Here is a 21,726-nt window from a genome sequence, read left to right on the forward strand (position 1 = left end):
TCATTACTGGGGCACAATTTTCTTGCTGTAACTAAAACAGCTGGGAGATAATGAAGGAAACTGGTGGGAGTGAAAGGAAAGGCTGGCAAGGTGATTTGAAATCAGAAGCTAGTGGAATAAAACCAAGATATATGAAAGGATATTGGAGCTTGGAGGAGCACAATAATAAAGCTGAAAAGTAACAGTTATATCTGGAGACTATCAGAGAGAAAGGGGGGGGGGGGGGGGGGGAAAGGCAGAAAGTGTCTGTACAGTGCGTCCTTTCCTTGGGGGAAGACTGCTCTGCAGCACAGCCTTGGACTCCCGCACCAGGCGGTTTCAAGCAGCACATGTCACCTTGTGTGAAGACATCTGTGTAAATAGGCCGGCCACCTCCGGTGCCAATTCAGATTAGAAGGCCTTTATGCTGCTGATTCATGGCTCTCCCTTCCAGGTGAATGGCATGGACATCAAAAACGTGCCTCACAACTACGCCCTGTCAATCCTGAAGCAGCCCTGCCACGTGCTGCGGCTCACGGTGCTCAGGGAGCAGAGGTACCGGTGCCGAAACAGCGGGCTTGCCCTCGAGGCCCACTGCAACAGGGATGACAGCTTCCACGTCGTCCTGAACAAGAGCAGCCCGGACGAGCAGCTGGGCATAAAGCTGGTCCGCAGGGCCGATGAGCCCGGGGTTTTTATCTTCAACCTGCTGGAGGGAGGCGTGGCAGCCCGTGACGGGCAGCTGCAGGAGAACGACCGCGTGCTGGCCATCAACGGGCACGACCATCGGTACGGCAGCCCGGAGAGCGCAGCCCACCTGATACAGGTCTGTCGACAAGGCTTTGGGCACGGTTTCTGAGCCTGGCATGTGTTTTCACCATCTCTTGCAAAATTAAAGGGTGTGCATTTCGGGGAGGGAAGGAGATGCGGGGTGCCTCTGTGATGCTCTTAGCAGTCTTAGTACAAAAGTGTCGTTGGGCCTTTCTCAGCTACGGAATCAGTCAGCTTCTGCCTAAGTTCCCTTCCAGAAATATTTTTATTGGATTTATTTCTTTACAGCCCACCTTAGGAAAAACAAACAAACAAACAAACAAAAACTTCAACACAAAAAGCAAAGCCAAGAATCTTTTGTTGTTTTTACTTCTTATTTATAGCAGTTGTTGTTATTGTGCAACTTTTCATTTCATTTGGAGGGATACAGAGTGTTCATGTGTTGAAGAATTTCATGTGCCTCAATAGCACGATGTCAAGTCAGTCTGGATGCTCCCCATTTCAGACAGGTATCATCAGGGTAACACAAGCCTGGCTGGAAGAAACATTCAGATCAATGTATTTTGTGGAAAGGATTTCTCCTTTAGCACAGGTTCACAGATGGCTGTAACTAAATTTAATTGAAAAGTTTATGGCATAGGTATGGACAAAGCCATTAGCTCGTACACATGCTGGGAGCAGGGGCTCCCAATCATCCTCAGGCAAGCTGGTGTGTTCTGTCTGGGCAACAAAACTGCAACCCTGTGCATAACACCAGTTGTTGAAACTTTGGTACAGCATCTTTCTGGATTACTTTATGTAGATCACTAACTGGGAGCAGAAGGCGGTGGGGGTGGAGGATGAGAGGGATGCTAAATTTTCCAAGGGGAAGAAAGCCTGGAATGAAAACCTTTCTGAAAAACTGGTATTCTTGGAACAGTTCTTTATGGCTACGAAACAAGGCAACAGTGCTTCATAAGCAAAAAACACATGCAGCGTAGACATGAAATGGAAAGAATGACTTAATGAGACCATTAACACGCAAGTGTTTGAAAACACTACTAAAGCTCTTATTGGGTTCCAAAGAGTGGATGTTATTTATAATAATGCTTGAAATGCACACCAGTCTCTGGGAATTTAAACAGCATGCCCATCAAAGGGGAGCTTCAGGTTTCCAAACAGCAAGGATTACATTGCACTGATGTGAGCTCTATGAATCACATTCGTCTAACGCAAAATTCCCGGAACCTGTGTCTTTTTTGTCATGTTTTTTCATCAATTATCATTTGCCTTTCCTGTTTCCACGTTATGCCAGAGAAAAACCGTTACACCGAGGCCACAAATGTTTTGCATTTGCTTCTTACACGGCATGTTTTTTTTTGTCCTCTCATTTCACAACAGTACCCTGTCTGTTGAGATCTCAGTGTGTGTCATTCACAGCACATTAAGGTCTTCAAATTAACAGTGCTGGAAGCTTCAAATATGAAATCAGTTTCCTTAAAAGCAGAACAAACCTTCTCTGATATGATAAAAGGCGGTGGTGGCTTATTATGAGAGCATAGCTGGGAGAACATCAGATTTCTGCAGACTCTGATTAGTTTTGACTTCTAAATAGTGATTAATTGAGAAAAATCTGATCCTTCAGGCCTGTAGCAATTGTACATTAGCATAGGCGAAGCAGCTGATAATCAGGAGGTTAGGTTTCTGGCTGTTTATATGCTCAGTCACAAGAACCAAAATGAAGAAAACATGTAAGTGCTAATTGGGAGCGTGCACACATCGTAATGCTGGGGAGCTCACTGCTTCCCATTTGCTGCATCATCTTTAGTCACAGACTTGTGTCAGATGCGGCATATTTAATCTGAGGGTGTTTCTGTGCAGCCTTTCCATGCCTGTAGCCCTGCTGGCTGCTGTTGTGCTTGGACATTGCATCTCCAGGGGAGGTCACAGTGCAGGTAACTGGAGATCTTCTCAGGCTGCGTTACCTAAACCAGGGAAACAGCTCCCAAAAGCAGGAGCAGAATCATGCTGGTGCAAAAGAGACCTCTGGAGGTTTCCAAGCCAAAGCTTTGCAAAACGTTCCCCACTTGGTGCTTGATTTGCTTTGTCCATAACATGAATTTTAATTCTAGTGGGCTGCTTCTGCAATTACTTGTACATGGGCTTGAAACAAACCTTATTTATTTAATTCTAGCTTCAGCATAAAGAGCAGAGATGGAATTGGGGGGAAGAGGAGGGAACAAGCAGGGAAGGAGGGAGGGAGATCAGGATGAAGCAGCAATTAATATCCTGATCAGTAGAAATGTTAATGGGTTTGTGTATGGAAGTATGTAAATACAAAAGCTAGTCGTCTTGTTTGGATAACTTTTTAAAACACTCTGGACTTCTGAGAAATTACTCAACTTAACTGACCTGGAGACAAATGTGACATTGCAATAGAGACTGTGCTGAACTTTTGCTAGTCAGTCTACAGAGAATTAATCACATTTACAACCTCCCTCTAAATAACCAATTTTGAGACTAACCATGTGGCAGCAGATGAGTTTTAAACAGAAGTTGCGTAAGTTGAAGTTGTTTGTTTTAAAGAAAACTGTATTTTCATGGGGGTCATATGCCCTTAGGAGGTTCAGTCTTGTATTGTTCAGTTACATTTCAACCATCCTACAAACTAGGGTGGTTTCATTTTTCCCTAGATACATCAATCTACTTTTGGGTACCAGATGAGTACCCAAAAATACTAGTCTTAGAGTTCAGAATTTCATGTTAGGTAATAATAAATCTGGTAAAATTACCTAGCAAGTTATTTTTTGATATGTGCTTGTGTACCAAGTGATGAAGCTGTGGAGATTTTATTTGCTGATGGAAAAACCTATTGTCCCCCAAAGTACTGGTAAGGTAACATAGAAATGTGCATTATTTTTTTTTTTTTACTGTGATATTGTTTTTCTGGCAAATAGCATGGGCTGAACGTGCAGACTTCAGGCTTGAAGTTGGAAGAGGTAGTTTTTTGTTTTTTTTTTCTTTTCTTTTTTTTTTTTCTTTACAGTTTTTTAAACTGTAGTCACATTTTCAAAAGCGCTTTTAATAATTCTCAGCTAGTACTACTGAATACAGCCACAGAAAAGGCAAACTGAACTATAAAAATGAAAATCCCAGGGGCCTCCTCTAGCTTCTGTTAATTGTCTGTGGGAGATTTGATTTCAATAGTGCAACTGGAGTTGGGCTTGGTTTCCAGCTGCTTGCTCAATGCCAGCTTTCCTTGGAGCCTCTCCCCAGCGAGCAGGGGAACAGTGCAAGCAAGCATCTCTGGAGGTCTGATGTCCCGGGGGCTCCGAAGATGCTTGCAGGGGTCTCCACGTTAGATACTGAGCTTTTCCTTGGAAATGAACTGCAAGTAAGCAGACAGGAGTCCCTTTGGAGACCAGCTTTTAAGAGTCCTTCCTACCTGCCACAGCACTGTGGTCTCTAGCCTGGATAGAAGAAGATTAGAGGATGAATTTTTTATCTTCTGAGTATGTTCCTATAGCTTCGAGGCCTTCAGCTCAGTCCGTTGGTTTGCCTTTATGACAGATACGTGATTTACCTCACTGAATTCCCCTCCCTCTCCGCTCAGTTACTGCACCACCGTTGTCTTGAACAGATTGATATGCACCTCTCTGAGGGGAGAGTTAAGCCATCTGCTTCTGGTGACACGGGTGGCCTCCCTAGTACTGGTTCAATAGCAGAAAAAAAATCACCTGTACACAGAACTAATAAGGTCAATATAAGGCACACACAGAGCACCTGAAAGCAATGAGCAAAGATAACTTATTGGAGGCCTTGCAGCATCTCCTAGATGTGTGAGTACTGTGACTCTGTTGTGCAGAAGTATTTTGAGCTTATTTCAGGTTTGTTCTTTTTTTTTTTCAATTGTTGTTCCTAAAGTGAGAGTTTTGGCGACCGTCCCACCCCAAATTCCATTACTCTGCAGGCTCGTTTGTGTCTGCTCACTCTTTCTCTCTGTGCTTTGGCACAGGGGGATTTTACTTCTCCAAATGGTGCCACATCCCTTTCTTTAAGCTGCCTTACATCTGTCACACTTGCAGGCAGGTGGGCTCAGCTGCATCATTTATTCCCCACTTTCACCAGCCAAAGCTGAAGCACATCCCTCATTATAGCACTAAATATAGGGAGCAGCAGCTCCAGGTGTCTGCTTCTCTCCTGTAGCAGGCAGGTTGCTGCTCTGTGCTGGTGCACACAGGTGGGCACAAGGACTGCTCAGCGACCCCACCACCATGGGTGGGATCACTAGCTGCAGCCAGATCTGGGGCAGACAGGAATTTTCAGGGTTAACACCAGATTTTCAAGTTTTAAGTAGCTGGCAGTAAATTTTTATGGATTTTATTAACCTGAACCGATGCTACTGCTTTATGTCACCGTGACCACGCGAGAGGGAAATCCCATCCACGCTTAAATGGGATCTGTGTTTTGTGAACTGTCCCTGGTTGATTTACCCGGGATTATTGTGGCAAAACAGTGGGATTGGGACTCACCCTGTACCTCCTCCTGCAGGCCAGCGAGAAGCAGGTTCACTTTGTGGTGTCACGGCAGACCCGGCAGCAGCCCCCGGACATCCTGCAGGAAACAGGCTGGGGTTACGGCAGCAGCCCCCAGCCCTGTCCTGCCGAGAGGAACAACCCCTGCAAGGTGAGAGCACATCCATCCTTCTGTCCATGGGAAAGGGGGACCTGGTGGGTGGTTGGGGTTTTGGAGACCTGCGGTGGTGTTTCTGGATCTTGTCAGCGCAGGGAGATGTGCTCCAATGAAAACAACAGGCTTGTCTGAGGCTCCTCTATCTGGAGCAAAGTCTGCAGGCAGAAGTTTTCATAGATCGATCTGAGAGACTCCTTTAAGCTTCTTGAAATTTACAGTTATTATTGGTCTGCTCGTTTCTGGATACCCATGCTCTGACCCAGCTCGAAAGCTGCAGCTGGGAGGTCCTCACTGGCCACGGCAAGCGTAGCAAGTGTCTGATGGGTTTGGCCACCAAACATGTTGGTTTGGGAGGCTTGTGTTTGACTGTGCCACTGCTGTGTGGCCCCATGGGACAGCATCTTTACAGCAGAAATAGCCAGAGTGGCCTCCCCTGCGAGCACCTGGGGATCCAGGTCTTGCCCTTGGGCTGAGGAGAACAGGGACAGAAGAGTGTGGGCCTGGGACAGAGGGGATTTAGGAGCTCCCTTCCATGTTTTAAAAACTTGTCTGCATTGAGAGAAATGAATCTGAATCTACTAGAGTCATAATTTTAAGTAGGACTACTGCCAATTCAACCAGGTTAAGCTGTTGCATGGAGGTGATTGTGATGAATGAAAGTGGCTTTTATTTAACACCATGGGTAATCACAGCAGATTAACCATATTTTTTTACTGTATGTAAGAATATTCATTCAGGAGCTGAATTTCTTTATTGCACTAAATTTAAGTCATATGCCTGGTTAATTTACATTAATCACTCTGAGTGTCACCATAACACAAAACCCTCATGAGCTGGTCCACACCAAGGGGGCATGAGCAAGGAAGAAAGCCAGGGCTGGATTAAATCCCTCCTGCCTGATGGGCAGCAAGAAGTGTCCTTAAAGAGACCTTTGGACTGAACCAGCTGTCAGACTGGGCGTGCAGCTGTCAGCCAGGAGGAAAACCTCACTCTGCATTTCATAAAAGCTTAAAGATACCCATTCTCTGCAGGTTTCCTTTTGCTTTCTCCCTGGTTTGTTTGTTTGTTTGATTAAACTATACTTATTCAACGTTTTTTATGTCTAGTATATATATACATATCAGTGTATCTTTGTTGTTAGTTTTGAGATTTCATGGAAAAACAACCCCAGCCCTTGCTAAGGATCAACAGGGGTTAAACCATGGAGCAGAGCTGGTGCTGGGTAGCTACTAGCCGGTAGCAAATAGTGCCCAACTAATCAAGCATCTGCAAAACATTACTTCCTAATGAAGTAATGATTTCCTTAGGGAGATATGTGTAGGACAGCAATTAGCTCATGATGCTGCTATATGATTTCTAGTGATGCTTGGAGCACCTGCTAGCTCCACCACAGAGATCTGATTAATTGATACCACGTGTGATTATTTGGCAACATGGCTTGTTTTCCATACACTGCCCCAGATCCCCATTTTCTCTTCCTGTACCAAGAGGTATTAGATGAAAATTGGTAAATTCAATGTTGTTTGGGGGATCTGTGGGATTGAAAGGCCACTATTGACTTGCAACTATCCCCCTGAGGCTAATGAATCATCTTTTGAAGAAAAGGTTGTGGCTTTTAGGGGGATTTCCAGTTTGCCACAAGACATACACGCTCCATAAGCAAGTAAGTAGGCAACCTGCTGTGGGTTTCTGCCCAGTGCCACAATTTGGGCACTTTCCAGGGAAGGTCAGAGACAGAAGAGAAAACTCTGAGCTGTTACCATCTCGCTTTAGCTTGGTGTGTGGGCAGTGGAGAGCTTATATCAGAGAAGATGCACTGGCAATAGATCAGTAGATCAGTACAGCCAGTGGTCATGAGTAGCTTCGGGCCCTGTAGGATTTTGGGCTGATGCAATCACTACTGGAGTGTTATTTGCCCTTTTATAGGGTACAAGCATGTCAGTTTGAATATCTCCAGCTTTTATTTTTTTGCTGAAGGTTTAACTTAACATCATTTGCAATTCAAGGTTTTTAAAGTCCAAGCTTTGGCAGACTTAAAATGTTATATATATGTATACACATATATATATATGCATACATACATATATATATATATATATATATATTATTTTTTTTTAATAGGCATTAGAGCAGGAATAATGCTTGCAGGCCTAGGGTCTGCACAGTGTTCTAACACAGCATGTGCTCTTGCTCAAACTCAGGGCAGTGCTCACTGGTTGTATTTCACCATCAGGGGAGTTTGCTATGTGTGTGTGTGGTTTGGTGAATCTGCTGCCATCAGTGGGATTGCTTTATTATGTGTGGTTGATAGACAGATTGCTGAGTGACCTGGATTCTGATTAATTTTAATTGTGTTTCCCCCCGCCCCTGACCCTACCTTAGGAGGTGATATTAGCAGGCCAGGAATCCTCTCTTTGAGCCCTCACATGAATAAACATGGGCTGCAAGCTGCTCACAAGCCATCACTGCCTTCGGTGCCAAGAATAACCTTTCAGCAGCCGCTTTGTTCAGACGATGGCTCAGGAATCGCTTTTGGCCAAGCCGTTGCCCTCCCCACAACCTGCCTCCATCTGGAAGGAGCGAGAAGTCGGCTCTCTTTCAGGCCAATGCCAATGGCAATGGGCCACGCAACCAAGAGCAGAGAGAGGAGGACAGTTTGTAATGACATCCTCCTGTGGTGGCAGTGATGGGGGCTGTATGGCGTGCTGGGAGACTGCTCCCATACGGGGTCTCGTTAAGCCGTTTTGTGGTGTGCAGGGATACGAGATGTCCAGCCCAAACTGTTCTGGCTGCTGCCTGGATTCGAGAAAGAGAAGATATCAGAAACACTAGCGTGTGTAGCAGAGGCTGTTGAGCAGGGCTGTAATGTAGAAACCAGCCAGATTTGATCTCTTTGAAGTCAGCGGGAGTTTTGCCATTAATTAAATAACACTTATTTTTAATTGGAGCTGTTTTCTTGCTCCTTTTTGACAAATTGCCAAGCATTTAAACGAGTCCATTGCCCTGTTGCTTGAGCAATGTTCTGTGACCATCCAAGCAGGTTAGCCCTCAGGTGAAATGCATCTTCCAAACAGACACAGACACATCCTTTGCCTGCAAGGCACACATCGTGGCTTTGATGTTGTGATAATCTGCCATAAATATTTATTTTACAGTAAACATACCCCCCCAAAAGAGAAAATGTAAAAAGGAGAAGATGAACTGTTATGTTTTTCTTCTAACCTCTGAGTTCATGTCAGAATGACAGAGAAGGACAATTGTTTGGAGGAGAATGCACTGAAATGCAGTCACTGATAAACACTGCCTTTTAACTGGCTTACTCATTATCAGCAGTACCTCCAGGAAAGCTCTACGTGTGTTTACTGGAAAAGGCTTTACTTTGCTTTCATCACGGCCTTCGCCTTGGCCAAGTTGCCCTAACTCCTTTCTATCTGCATTCACGTAAAAAATGACATGCAGAAGAGTGGCTTCAAAGGAAAACTGATCTTGCATGTTTCAGCAGACAACTACATGTACTTATATAATTGTTCACTGAAATATAACAGGAAAATTTGTCAGCACCACTTTGAAAGCTGCTCGTCTCTGCACTGAGTCCTCAAAAACAAAGCCTTAGCTGATTTATCAGCCAGTGTTTTGGGAGTCAGAGACATGGTGGACATAGCATAAGTAACAGGATTGCTCTGAGTGCTCAGGGTTGCAAGCTTACTTGTAACTTCATGTTTTCTTACAAAATTTCATACCCACATATTTGTGAAAATTAGTAGTGCCCCTATCCCACATGATGCAGAAAGTGCCTGCTTCTTGGTAGAAAGGCATTCTTTTTCCAGAGGAAAAAGGACAGCATTTTGCACAAACACAGATGAAACATTATGTTTAGTTTGCACAAAGTTAGAGCTACCAAGTTTAAAACCTGTAAGCCTTGAAGATTAATGTGATCTCCTGAAGGATTAAAATGACCTGAAGTAGAACACTTAAGTCTTCTAAAAGAGAATGTTTTAAAGCCTTCAGAAACGTTGAGGTTCGGTTGCAAGCCATAAAGCCGATTACTCTGACACAGTGCCAGTGCTCTGCAGGTAGTATGTCCAGACTACTATATCAGTTTGCTTGTTGTCCCACTGACTAAGAGAGGATCTTTTTTTCATGTAATTCTTTGCCCTTTTGTTCCTGAAGCTCTGTGGCTTCCCTGAAAATTAAGCTGTACTGGTACTACGTATAGAGAAGCCCTCCATGTATCTGTCCCCACACCGCATAATTCCCACTGACACTCTTCTTTTCTTCCTTCCTATTCCCATAAAAGCCTCTTGCTGCTCTCTTCCTTCCTCATAGTCACAGTGGGAGAAGCCATGGGCTTTCTTGCTCCTCTTTCTGCACTGCTGGCCCAGGAACTGAGATAGAATGTCGTTGTGAGATCTCAGATTGCTTAGGAGAGTTTAATGTGGCTTTAAATGAGATTTATAGATTCTTTTTGCATACTGTAAATGTGAGGTCACGCTTGTGAATGAGAAGGGGGCAGGGGGCTACATTTGAGATGTATTTAGCAGCATGTCTATTCCAGCTCCAAGAGGGTTTCTGCAGGAGGGACTAGGATCTTCAGGAGCTGGTGCCTGGAGCACAGCTTATGACATGCCTAAGCAAGCCAAAGCAATTAACATTTACATTCTGGAGAAGCACCCTTGCCTCTCAAGCTCTCCTGCTAGAAATGGATGGGTTGTAAAGGTACCATCAAGTCCACAGGCTGTGTTGAAGCTGTGTGCCCCGTGCATCCCAAGGTTACCCGTGAGTTTGTTTCACCCTTGCTCAGAGACTAGCTTGTGTGGCCAGTGATGCATGTGTAACACCCACCACTCTCTATCTGGAGACAGGAGCAAGAGGATGACTGCCCTCAGACAGCAGAGGTGGCTCTCACGGAGTGAACTCTCAAACATGAGAACTTGGAAGAGCACCCCGGAAGCTGTGGGTCTTCACTCTCTATAGATCTTTCTCACTGAAATACACATTCTTCTACCATGTTCTAGCCAATATCTTATACAGAAACAGAAATATGGAAGAGTAGATGAAGTCTGTGTCTTCTCATCTGTCCGAACAGGTTTATTCCTTTAACCTAGGTGTACCATTTCTCATAACTATACAGATGATGTTCAGATTGCAAGCAGTAAGATACAGATCATAAACTGATAGTTTATGATACTGGTGATCATATCAATACTGGTGATCATATCAATCACTTTTTTTTCTTTTTTTTTTTTTTTCCTTTTGGAAAATTGTGTTCTTAATTTACATTTCAAAGACCTGCTCATAGTTCTCTTAGCCTCATTGCTAATCTGCTTCTGAGTTCAGTAGAAGCTGTGTCTGACTCTAAAGTATGGGTTATTTTGGCTGCATCTCTGACTCCACAGAGCCTAAGCCTTGGGAGAGCTATGCCAGCCACCCAGAAAGATGTGGCAGACACTTGTAAAGGGCTTTGGTGTTCCTTCGATACTTCCTGATGAATATTTGCTTCAGTAGAAAATGCCTAAGCTGTCAGGGAGGTCTCCATGCCCACTGCGTGTGTTTTGTTTTCCCCATCACAGAACACCCTTCATGCTGTCACCTGCCATGAGAAGGTGGTGGCTGTCCGGAAAGATCACACGGAGTCTCTGGGAATGACAGTAGCAGGCGGAGCAACCAACCGGGAATGGGATCTGCCTATCTATGTGATAAGCGTTGAACCCGGAGGAGTTATCAGCAGAGACAGCAGGATAAAAACAGGTAAAAACGCTCTGAGTTTGAAAGCATGCTTTAATTCAAAGGCTTCCTTTGAAAAACAGGGGGGGGGGGGTAGTACAAAAGCATCGCACCCAGACGCCTTTGGCTGTCCCAGAGATTTCTGTTAGTAGGTGACAGATTAGAGGGTCTCAAGTTAGCTACTAGGAAAGGTACTATACACAGCAGTAACCATCTCTGTGAAGGGGAATATAAACATATTGTGGTAGGAAACAAAATCATTTTTCACAGGAAAATGGGCTTGCACCACCATCTCCTAACTACTGAAATCTTTGTTATGCAACATTCATAGTGTTGTGGTTTTGGTGTTTGTTTTGTTTTGTTTTATGTCAATTTTTGAGCTTGTTGCCATATCATTTATGGGTTTTAAAAGGGATAAAGGAGGAGCAGAATTCCCATCACACATGAAGCAATGTTAATCCATTGTGTCTCAATATCATGTCTAGAAACATTGTCTTCATGCCTTCATTTGGCTCTTGATGTAACACTGTGTGGGGACATTGATAGCTTCTCCTCCTCCACGTGAATAAGCCATTGAAGTAAGATGAGGAGCACATTTTATCAGCATTTTTTGCAGGAACTGGTAGAGAGCAGGGGAATGGTGAAAGATCTTGCTGTTCTCGGAAGCTATGTCTCCAGGAGCCTGTGCTCAGCTTCACCCAAATCACTGCCCAGAAGCTGGAGCAACTTCCTGAGTGCACGAAAGGACTTTTTACCCTGCTCCTCAAAGCACAGAGGCAGTTGAAACTGGGGCAGAAAAAGTTTGGCCCTGCCCCTGGAGCCTGCAGCAGCATGCATATGGATATCCCCCTTGCAGGAGCTACAGTTTCTAATCCAAACACGTATGACATGGCAACAGGAGCAAACCAGCAGCTTTTCCCCTCTCCTCCTGCTGAGAAATAACTACCTCTCAGTGGGTTGCATTTTCCAAAAAAATACATATATTCATCATGAGGCAGACACCCAGCATGGAAAATTCAGCCTGGTTAATTTGATAAAATTAGAAACAAATGAATACGTGATGTTATAACAGCACCATCAGCCTCCAGGGTTTTGAGCAGCCTTTAGACTGTTGCCTGCCTCGGCAGGCCATGAGGAGAGGTTAATGTTCACTTAGAGATGCTGGGGCAGCTAGAGGGCACAGCCCATGGCCTGAGGAAGACGCAGATGGGGTGAAGCAAGAGCACCCTGGCTTTGGTGTGGGGTATCCCCCTGCAAAGGCAGTCACAGTTAGTGGATTAGACTGTGCCATCAGCAGACTCATCAGACAGCAAGCTCTCGGCTCTGGATTTTGCGTGCTATTGCTGGGGATGTGTCTTAGAAACTTTTCTAGAGAGTTTTCAATCACCCTTTTCATCACAGGTGACATCCTCCTGAACGTGAATGGGATCGACCTGACGGGGGTCAGCCGGACAGATGCCGTCGCCCTGCTGAAAAACACCAGCTCCTCGGTGGTGCTCAAAGCCCTGGAGATGAGGGCGTGTGATGGCCAGGAGGAGAGCAGCCGCCATCCACCCCCCGAGGCCGCCGAGAGCAGCGAGTGGTCGCCTTCCTGGGTGATGTGGCTGGGGCTGCCCCGGTGAGTCCAGAAATCCTGTCCTCCCCCTGAAGGGGAGTGGGAGGAAAGATTTATGTTTTCTGGCAGTCCTTCTCCCTTTTGGCTTGATTCATTGCACTGACGTCTTAATTAAATCCAGGCTCTGTCACAGTCTTTCCTCTAAATACCTCCCTTTTGTAAGTGGGTATGTGTACATGGAAAAATAGACACGCAGATCCTCTTGCAAGGGAGGGAAGTATCCTGAATTGTTCCAGTCCTGAAAATTTATCTGGCACATAGGGAGTGAAAGGAAAAGCTTATATGGATACAGGATCTTGTTAAACCGAGGCCTTGGCTCGACCACCCTGCAGAAGGCAGAGCTGCCCCTGCTGCTCCCTAGCTGCACAGCCATGAATTCTCCTTCACCAAATGCTGCTCAGTTGCTTGATTTTACCCAGAAGTTACAGAGTGCGTGCAGTTGGCCAGTATCTCCAAATCACCTCTCTTCACCCCACCCCCGACCGAAAGGAGTACATTTGTCACATCCAGGAAGCAGCTGTGTTGTTGTTTCAGTAGGGATAATGAAAGCCACATCACATGTGGTGAACTTCTTTCCCGCTTGGTGCACGCAGCAGATACCTGCAGCTTCGGCGACATTTCGTGAAGCGTTAACTGAGGATGTGCTCTGAGTCTGTGGATACACAAGGCTAGCATCACTCCGGTGGGGAACTGCCTTCCCCAGCCTCAAGGAAAGAAAAATTTAGCCTACTAGCTATTTTCACCCTTTCATCCTAAAGCCAGTATCGTCTCAGAAAGTCTCTTTTTCTTCTGTGAAGAAAATAGTCTGCAAAATAGGTGGGCTTTTGCTTACAGGCACAGATTCAGGACGTCTTCGTTCCCTGCACTCACACAGCAGGTTAGATGCTCTTCCTCTTTCTGGCCTGAGCCATTTTGAGCTTCTTCACCTTGCAGCAAGGTCTGCTGTGACAGCCAAATGTGCCTCACACAGATGTGTTTTGGGGCCTGGCCTGGAGCTAACTGTAACATGTGTTTAAGTGCTGCAGGAGCAGGATGTCTGTGTGTCTGACCACCACAGATGAGAGGTTCCTCCTCCAGTGGAGAGGCCAATGTTTTTATTCCTGTGAAAAAAGCAATAAACTGATGGTCTATAGCTTGCAACCCCAGGCAATGGTGAACTCCCAGCTAGTGCCCCTTCGGAAAGGCAGGCCTAGTGAGATCCCCATTCCTGCTTACTGCTTTTGCACTCCTGGGTGTGCCAACACGAAGGCAGGGGTATTGTTCCCAGCAGAGAGGAAGCGAGCAGGCTAGGCCTCGTGGATGCTGAACTCTGCAGTGCTGATCTTGCCTTCAGTCACCATCCATTGCTAGATGGGCACAAGCACTTGGACCCTGCCTGTGCCTTGTGTAACCACAACTACTTCGCTCTGCTGTATAGACAACCTGAGCTGCCTGGTCTTCATCTCCTACCCAGAGCCACCCAAAGGACGTATTTCCTCAGTGAGGTGACTGAGATGTATGACACAACTCCACAATGCTGCAGACTCGCACCCAATTTTCTCATCCCTCAGTACAGCTTTGAAGTGTGAGAGGAAAAGCAGTATCTAAGCTCGCCATATCCTCTCTTCCACGTCTGCATGTGTGAAGCCATTCCCACCTATTCAGTCTGAAGGAAAATTAGCCCCAATGTCAGCAAGTCTGAGAACAGGAAGCTGATTGTAATCGTATCCCCAGCTGCGATGCCAGGCACAGTGCGGCCCTTCTCTGCCAGACCCAAGCAGGGGATTAGTATGCCGGGCCAGCATGCGGGTCCGACTGCCAGACTGAGGGACCAGAACTGATCAGATGTGACAGTGACAAAGGCGTGCTTCATCCTTGGTAGTGGCTAGTTGATTCACACAGAGCACGAGGATCAGATTTGGATTTGCTCATTAGATACAATCGGAGCCTTCGTTCTTCTTCAGCGTGAATGCTCTTACCCTCATACTGTTGTACTGATCCTCCAGGGCCCACACCAGACATCTGGAAGTCCTTCAGCAAGTTCCCTCACTAGAACGTGTGTCATATTAACTCATTTCCCCCCAGTCTGAGCATTTAACCTTTCCCTATCAGTCCTTCAGTTTGCTTTTGGCAAGGATCACAGCCTGATAGATCTCAAGGTATTTCCAGAAGTCTCACAGGTTTTTTTCCATGCTGCTACAGAAAGTGATTCTCTGTCCACATGCACTTCAGACAGGTCTGTCTTGGTAAAGGTTAAGGTGCTTCAGTTAAGGTTGCCTTGTGTGCAGCCGTGGGGCGGGAAGGCTGATGATTCACCTACCTTAATTAAAACCACCATGATGACAGTAAAACCATCCCAAATTCCAGAGGGACTGCTCCTAGGTGCCTGAGTCTAAGAGCAATCAATACAGATAGGCTGTAGGAAAGGCTATCGCTACATAGGGTCATGCAAGGTACTTGTGAAGATGGATGGGGCATGCCTACATAAGAAAAACTGAACAAATAGAAAAGGCAAGATTTCTTCCGTGTTCAAAAAAACAGTTTTGATGAAAATCCTGTGAAGCACAGGCCTATAAGATGTGCTGTCTGAGATAAGCGAAACCCTACAGGATACCTCCAGATCCCCGTCCACAACTGATGAAGTGGCTCCTGTTGATGTTAGCTTCTTTTCTATGTGATTAGAGGAAGGTAGCTTCCTTACTTTGGAGGCTGGCATACTGTAAATGCCTATTTCTGGGAAACAGGCTACTTTTGTACTAGTACAGGAGTTGCACATGTATTACAGAGATGGACGTAGATGAGAGGCACAGAGTTTTAAGGACCTATATTTCTGAATCAAGTTGGTAGTAGCAGAATCATCTAGACAGGTTATCTGACTCCTCGCACCAACGCTCAAAGCCTTGGAAATGCTGTCTTGCACAATTTCACGTTTGTGGAACTCACTTGAGTTTCGGTGATCTCAAAATTGGCCCTGGTTAGTTTTCTATGGTTTGATAGTACATAAACAACTCCTCTGTTCTTTCTGTAGTACACTCCAGTGCGGGGTGGTTATAAAATAGACGCACATGTGCATCTGACATCTGTCAAAACTTGGACTGCACAGGCGCAGGGGGGCTGTGGGCTGGGAGGCGGTAGGAAACAGTGATGCAGAAACTTAAGCATTCCAGCCTGGAGCCTTATTTCAGGGTAGCTAATTTAATTGTTTGTTGTTGAGGAAGACAGGTCTCGTTTATTGTTGGAGGGAAATGTTGTTAAGCATGCACAAAGAAAATAATGCATAGCAGCTGGTGAAAAGCATTTCCCCAGCCCTGTGATGTTTCTCCTACTCTAGCTTGTTTTCCCGCTCTCCTTTTTCTCTCCTCATGTTTCCTTCCCCCAGCTAGCACTTAAAAATACTTTATAGATCATCCTGTCATAACATTTACAAACATTAGTACTTCACATGAGTGCTTTTGTTCATCTGCGAAGTGAGATGAGAAAGACAGGGGTAGGCCAGAGTCGTTCTGCAGACCAGGGGTAGAACTGGATCTAAAACGTGGACTAGGAGGGAAACTCCCCCAAATTAACTCCCTCCCGGCTCTGACGGTACTAATTCTCACATGTCTCTCCCGTCCTCTGCCAGATACTGTAACAGGGCAGGGGGGAAGTGTCACGGGTTTGAAGCCTGTTATTGCTGAAGTCACGTTGGCTTTGACTCCCATAGCGTGAGGTTACTTACCCTTCACGAGGGGAAGGAAGGAACTGTGCATTTAACTGCTTGTAAATAGGCAATTTCAAACTTCTTGTGCAACTGTAATTGCTGCTCGGTTGTAGTATTCCTTCGGATCGGACCCTGTGTCTAGACACTGCTTATCCTCAAGGCTTGAATCTGTGACAAGTTCACACATAAATTACTCCTCGTCCTCGGCTTTCTGACTGCTGGAATACGTACAGATAGTGGCAGAGGGCCGCAAGCTGCTCTGTTCCAAGACAGAAGATGGTTTGCTTTGGACCACTCGCAGCCTAGTGGGTTACGGCAGTTATCTGGGTCAAAACACACAGGCTGGGGAGGTTCATTACCACGGAAAAATAATCTACTCAAGCACACTAAGCATCTTTGGATGACGCAAGTACTGTTTCATTTTCTCTCTGTGGCACTTTTGAGCTTGTCTTGATTACTACACAGCTGTAAAGAGCCAAATGAAATACCTCTCTTCTGGCTGCTCTTTGCTTGGGCAGCCAAGGCAGCCCTGCTTGCATACAAACTACTGCAGCAAGCAGAACAGCCTGGTACGTAGCTTGGCATTGCACATGCCTGGCTCCCAGAATCCCTTTTACATTTCCAAGAGCATTAATGAGCAGCTCATGTATGAGCTCATGTCAGTCTCCAGCTATGCCCAAGGTGATGGATTGGACCTGGCTGTTTAGGAGGAATGAGAGGAAGAACTCAGTCAAAATAAATCTGGGGAAATCACTCACCAATTACTGCTGTGGGCAAAACAGACTCAGGGAGTTAAACTTAGAATATTTAATTACCAATTTGGGTATCAGGAACTTAAGATGACTAAGATGTAAACCCTTGGGGAAAGCCCCTTTCCTCCTGCTTCCTGGTCTCTGCTGCCCTTGCTGTCAATGCAGCCTACAGCCAGCCCCCTCGGTCAGGCACTGGGATCAGGGTCAGGACATGGGGATCCATCCCCAGAACAAAACAGCTGTGCTGATGACAGCTATTGCTGATAAGGTGGTTTCAGGTCTGATTTCAGGTGAGTAGGAGTAATTTCCTGGCCTGGCTCTGGCAGGTCCCTGCAGAGCTGCAAAGTAGCAACATCACCAGATGATCAGAGGAACACTCAGTGTTGTACTGGCAATTAATTTCAAGGTTAATCAAGATACTGGAGCTAGATGTACCCCATTCATCCTAAAATAAATTAAAATTTTATGTTCTGTAACATCAGAACATCAGTTTCTTCTGATTCAGCTTACGGTGCAAGGGCAATGGGCAACTGAAACTCAACCATCACATTAAAGTACTTTTTGGCTTGGAAATTAGGTACACCATAAAACTATGGTAATGCTAGTAAACCATGCCTATTTTAGTTAAATGTAGTATACTCTTTGATAGAAAGCATGCGTTTATGCCTTCCAGCCTGATGGAGACCATGTAGCTAATGAAGTTACAGAATGTTGTACAGGATGCATGTAAGCCTCGTCTTTGATGTTTTCTTCTCATGTCTTTACCTGCTTGACTATTTGTTTCCTATGGCATCAGAATTTAGTTTATCATCTCCCAGTTTTGGTAATGTCCTCTTTAAGGCAAAGAACATAATTCAGGGCAGCAGAGCACCCTGCCCTGCAAAACCAACACTAGGTAATAGCACTACCGGCTGAATCCTGGCATTGCTTGGTCATGACCTTGATAAGTACCATCAAACACAGAGGTCTTAAGTGATTTTGCACATTTAAAAAGTCCACAGATGGTAAACTAATAATGCCTGGCTGCTGAAGACAGAACCAAACGTCACCTGTTTCTTACATTAGCAGCCAGTGAGTGCTTGTGCAAATATTATATACCTACCATCCTGGCAGCAGGTGAATATTATAGGTCCCAAGGGACTAATCGAGCATTGCTATAAAATTCTGCTCTGAAACAGAGCAAAAACATTATTTGACAAAATGTAAAAATGCTAGTCACATTGGTCTTTAAGATAAGGTTATTAATCCTTCTCCAGGAGAAGGGTTAGCTGTTTCTCAGAAACCTGAAGAGTTTCTGAATGGAGCTCAGAGCAGTTGCTTGCTGAAGGCCAGGCTGCCACTTCAGATTTGGAATAGTGAAAGGGTTTTCAGGTTTTTCAGTCATTCCTGGGCAAACTGATAACAATGAGTGGGTTAAGTATTAAAGACAGAAAATTCTGTTGCTCTGTAACTAATGAAATTACATTTTTTTATGATTGGTTGGGAAAAAAAATAAATAGATGTTCAAAGTACTGAGAGCCATATGCAAAGTGTAGGAGTCTAATTACAATACTACTCTCACTTTCCCATATTGGTTGTTTCAGATAAGCTTTGAATTAACATAATTTACAGTATCATAAATGTAAAAGACAAAAGGCAGGAGAGGCAGATTTCACCTTACTTACCATAAAATACCGTTAATTGTTGGAGTGAGGACAAGCTATCTTCTCGACAGCAGACTCAGCACTCCAAAGCACAGACTGAGATGCACGGGCTTTTCTCATCTTCTATTTGCAACTTACCATGCCACTTGACAAGCAAAGCTCAGGATTCCTTCTTCCAGGGGTACTCTTCTTTGTGTGATCTCCGTGATTTCTGTAATTCTGACGCATTGCATTGGCCTTGAAATTTTTGTTTTAGATTTGACATGCACCACAGTCCTAGATGCCTGGCTACTTTTGACATGATTAAACACAGCACATACAAGGCTCTTATCCAGAACATAAAACAAGTCACTGGATTGTCTGAGGCAAATGAAGTATAGTTTCTGGAACTGCAGCTTACAAATACTAAATGCAATCTCAGTTGAAGTGTTTCGCTTTGTCACCTTCATGTAAATATTTTAAAACCAAGATTAGCCAGTAATTTTACTTCTAGCGTAACTGGCTGTGGAAAGCAGCATTACAAAAGAAAAGGAAACTGTAGGTGTTTACTACTGTGGAGCTTTGGTGTTACTTTATATCTCTGAAACACTCTACGAGCATATTAAGAAGCAGATGCATCATTAATGATTCATTTGAATCCAAAGTTAACCATAACACATTTAATTAGACCGGTTTCTTTCAGGTATTTGTACAGCTGCAAAGAAATCATATTACGAAGAAACACATCCGGAAGTCTTGGCTTCAGCATCGTAGGAGGCTACGAAGAACACACTGGGAACAAACCATTCTTTATCAAATCCATTGTTGGGGGAACACCAGCATATAACGATGGAAGAATTAGGTAATTATCTGCTAAGTAGCAGCATTCAATTAAGTCATCTAGATTATTTTTAAACAAAAAATAAAGCTTACTTGTACACAGTAAGTGGGGAAAAAGGAATCACAGATAATTAGGAAGACAAGCATGCTACATATTAGTGCATTAAAAATTTATAGCGAGCTCAATGCAGTACAGAATTAAGCTCTGTAAATAGGACACAAGTGCCCTGAACTTTAACAGAGTTACTTTCATTGTAGGATATTTTTTGATGTCTAGCAGTTGCTGGTGTAAGTACTATTTCTGGGGTCATGAAAAGAATGTCAGCACAGGCAATCTTCTCCATATCCCCAGCTTAAAAAATAATAATAATAAAAAAATCCAAACCTAACTTCCCTGCAAACACCAATATAATTTAAGACAGTAAAATGCAGAATGATGTAGGAAACCTATCAGTAAAGATGTCTTAAAAATTCTTTGTTTAGAACATAGCTCATTCACAGCTGAATAAATTATAACCTATTTTCCTTGAAATATATTTAATTAATTATACTTACAAAGAAAAGGAGGGAAAAGCGTGAACACTAAACTACTTTCACCTGTTCTGTTCCCTTATTTGTGAACTGTGGTGAGCTGAGAAGGAATAGTGCTGTTCGCTTCTACCCCTTCCTCACAACTTAAGGGCATGCTTTGTTATTTGCTAGTGTTTCAGATAAGAAGTCACATTGATGAATTTTCTCCTATTTACCTTTTCTTTTTCAGATGCGGTGATATCCTCCTTGCTGTCAATGGCAGGAACACATCAGGAATGATGCATGCCTGCTTGGCGAGGATGCTCAAAGAACTGAAAGGAAAAATTACTCTCACAATTGTTTCCTGGCCTGGCACTTTTTTATAAAATGAGTCTTCATGGAGAATACAAGAAGAAACTTAACAAAGAAAAAAATGAAACAACAGAAACAGATGTTGGCCAGTTTGCTTTTTGTGGGTCAAATGCGTGTTTATAATGAAAAGGTTTGGGAAATTTCAACCTGCATGTCAAGAAAAGTCGAGTTTAGGCAAAGCAAGGAGACATCAGAGAATCACTTCAGAGTGATTTAAGCTACAGACTTCTTTCCTTCCCCATGTTCTCAAGCTTTTTTGTGTTTTGCTTTGTTTTTGTTTTTTTTTTTTTTATATATATATATATTTAATGCATTACAATAATCATGGAATTTAGGGAGCAGCAACTCCTGCTCACCCACTTTATTTTGATTTATAAAAAGAAATCCTTGAATAATTTATGAAAAAAATCCTTGCAGTTTTTCCAATTGCAAAAATCAGGTGAAGATTTTTATCCAACACACGAATAGCACTTTGATTATGTGTACCTTTCTCATGGTCAGCATGAAGCTGGTATTTTCAAGACTTTCAAGTACTGTTTGTTAGTCTGTAAAACTGTGAACTACATTTCTAAAATTATTAAAAATACCTGTAACTGTGTACTTGTACAGACATTATTTTCATTCAAAACCAAACAAACTGGTCTCCCTGTTGGATTCTGACTAATACTATTAAATCAAGGATTTTTATATAGAATATAAAATGAATAAATTCATACAGAATTATCGTTTTTAACTAAGTGCACTGCACCCTACTAATATCATCAAGCACCCTGATGAGGCAGTGTCATTTCTGCAGGACTGCCATGCCAATCTCACAACGCTGTGCTAGAAAAAGGAAATCTGAAAGTGATAATGGACTTACTACTTTTTTCTTAAAATAGTTCTTTGCCTTTCTCTGCAGATTATCTATGTTTCAGTCTTATTTTTTCTCAAAAGCTAGCAATGTGAGGAGGCTATGTTCGTTCACCTTTATCACGTTAGTAACAGCTGTCCCCCAGAACAAAGACTGAACTGAACTTTCTCTTAAGCCACTGAAAAGCAGCAGGGATGATTATCCAGCTTAAGTCTTCCTTATGCACCCACACAAACCAGACATAATTACCAAGTGTGTGATCACCAAACTCAGTGTTCCACTGGACTAACAACAGTCAGCACCTTTCCCCCTTCCCTAATTTTTTCATTATAATTCAG

General features: G+C 43.9%; 1 protein-coding gene across 2 annotated transcripts in view; it reads left to right on the plus strand.

Annotated features, from left to right (window-relative positions):
* LNX1 (ligand of numb-protein X 1) overlaps window positions 1-20,549 on the plus strand; it is a gene marked incomplete at both ends in the record, with an annotated part of 62,269 nt that extends 41,720 nt beyond the window's left edge. For both annotated transcript variants that reach the window (XM_084286798.1, XM_084286799.1), the window contains 6 exons: window positions 434-805; window positions 5,281-5,415; window positions 10,992-11,169; window positions 12,547-12,763; window positions 19,517-19,675; window positions 20,414-20,549. In XM_084286798.1, the coding sequence (XP_084142924.1) occupies window positions 434-805; window positions 5,281-5,415; window positions 10,992-11,169; window positions 12,547-12,763; window positions 19,517-19,675; window positions 20,414-20,549 (1,197 nt within the window). The remainder of the gene's footprint in view (window positions 1-433; window positions 806-5,280; window positions 5,416-10,991; window positions 11,170-12,546; window positions 12,764-19,516; window positions 19,676-20,413) is intronic.
* Between the last annotated feature and the right edge of the window lie 1,177 nt (window positions 20,550-21,726).

Source organism: Netta rufina (genome assembly GCF_964035555.1).
Source record: "Netta rufina genome assembly, chromosome: 4".
NCBI classification, from domain to species: domain Eukaryota; kingdom Metazoa; phylum Chordata; class Aves; order Anseriformes; family Anatidae; genus Netta; species Netta rufina.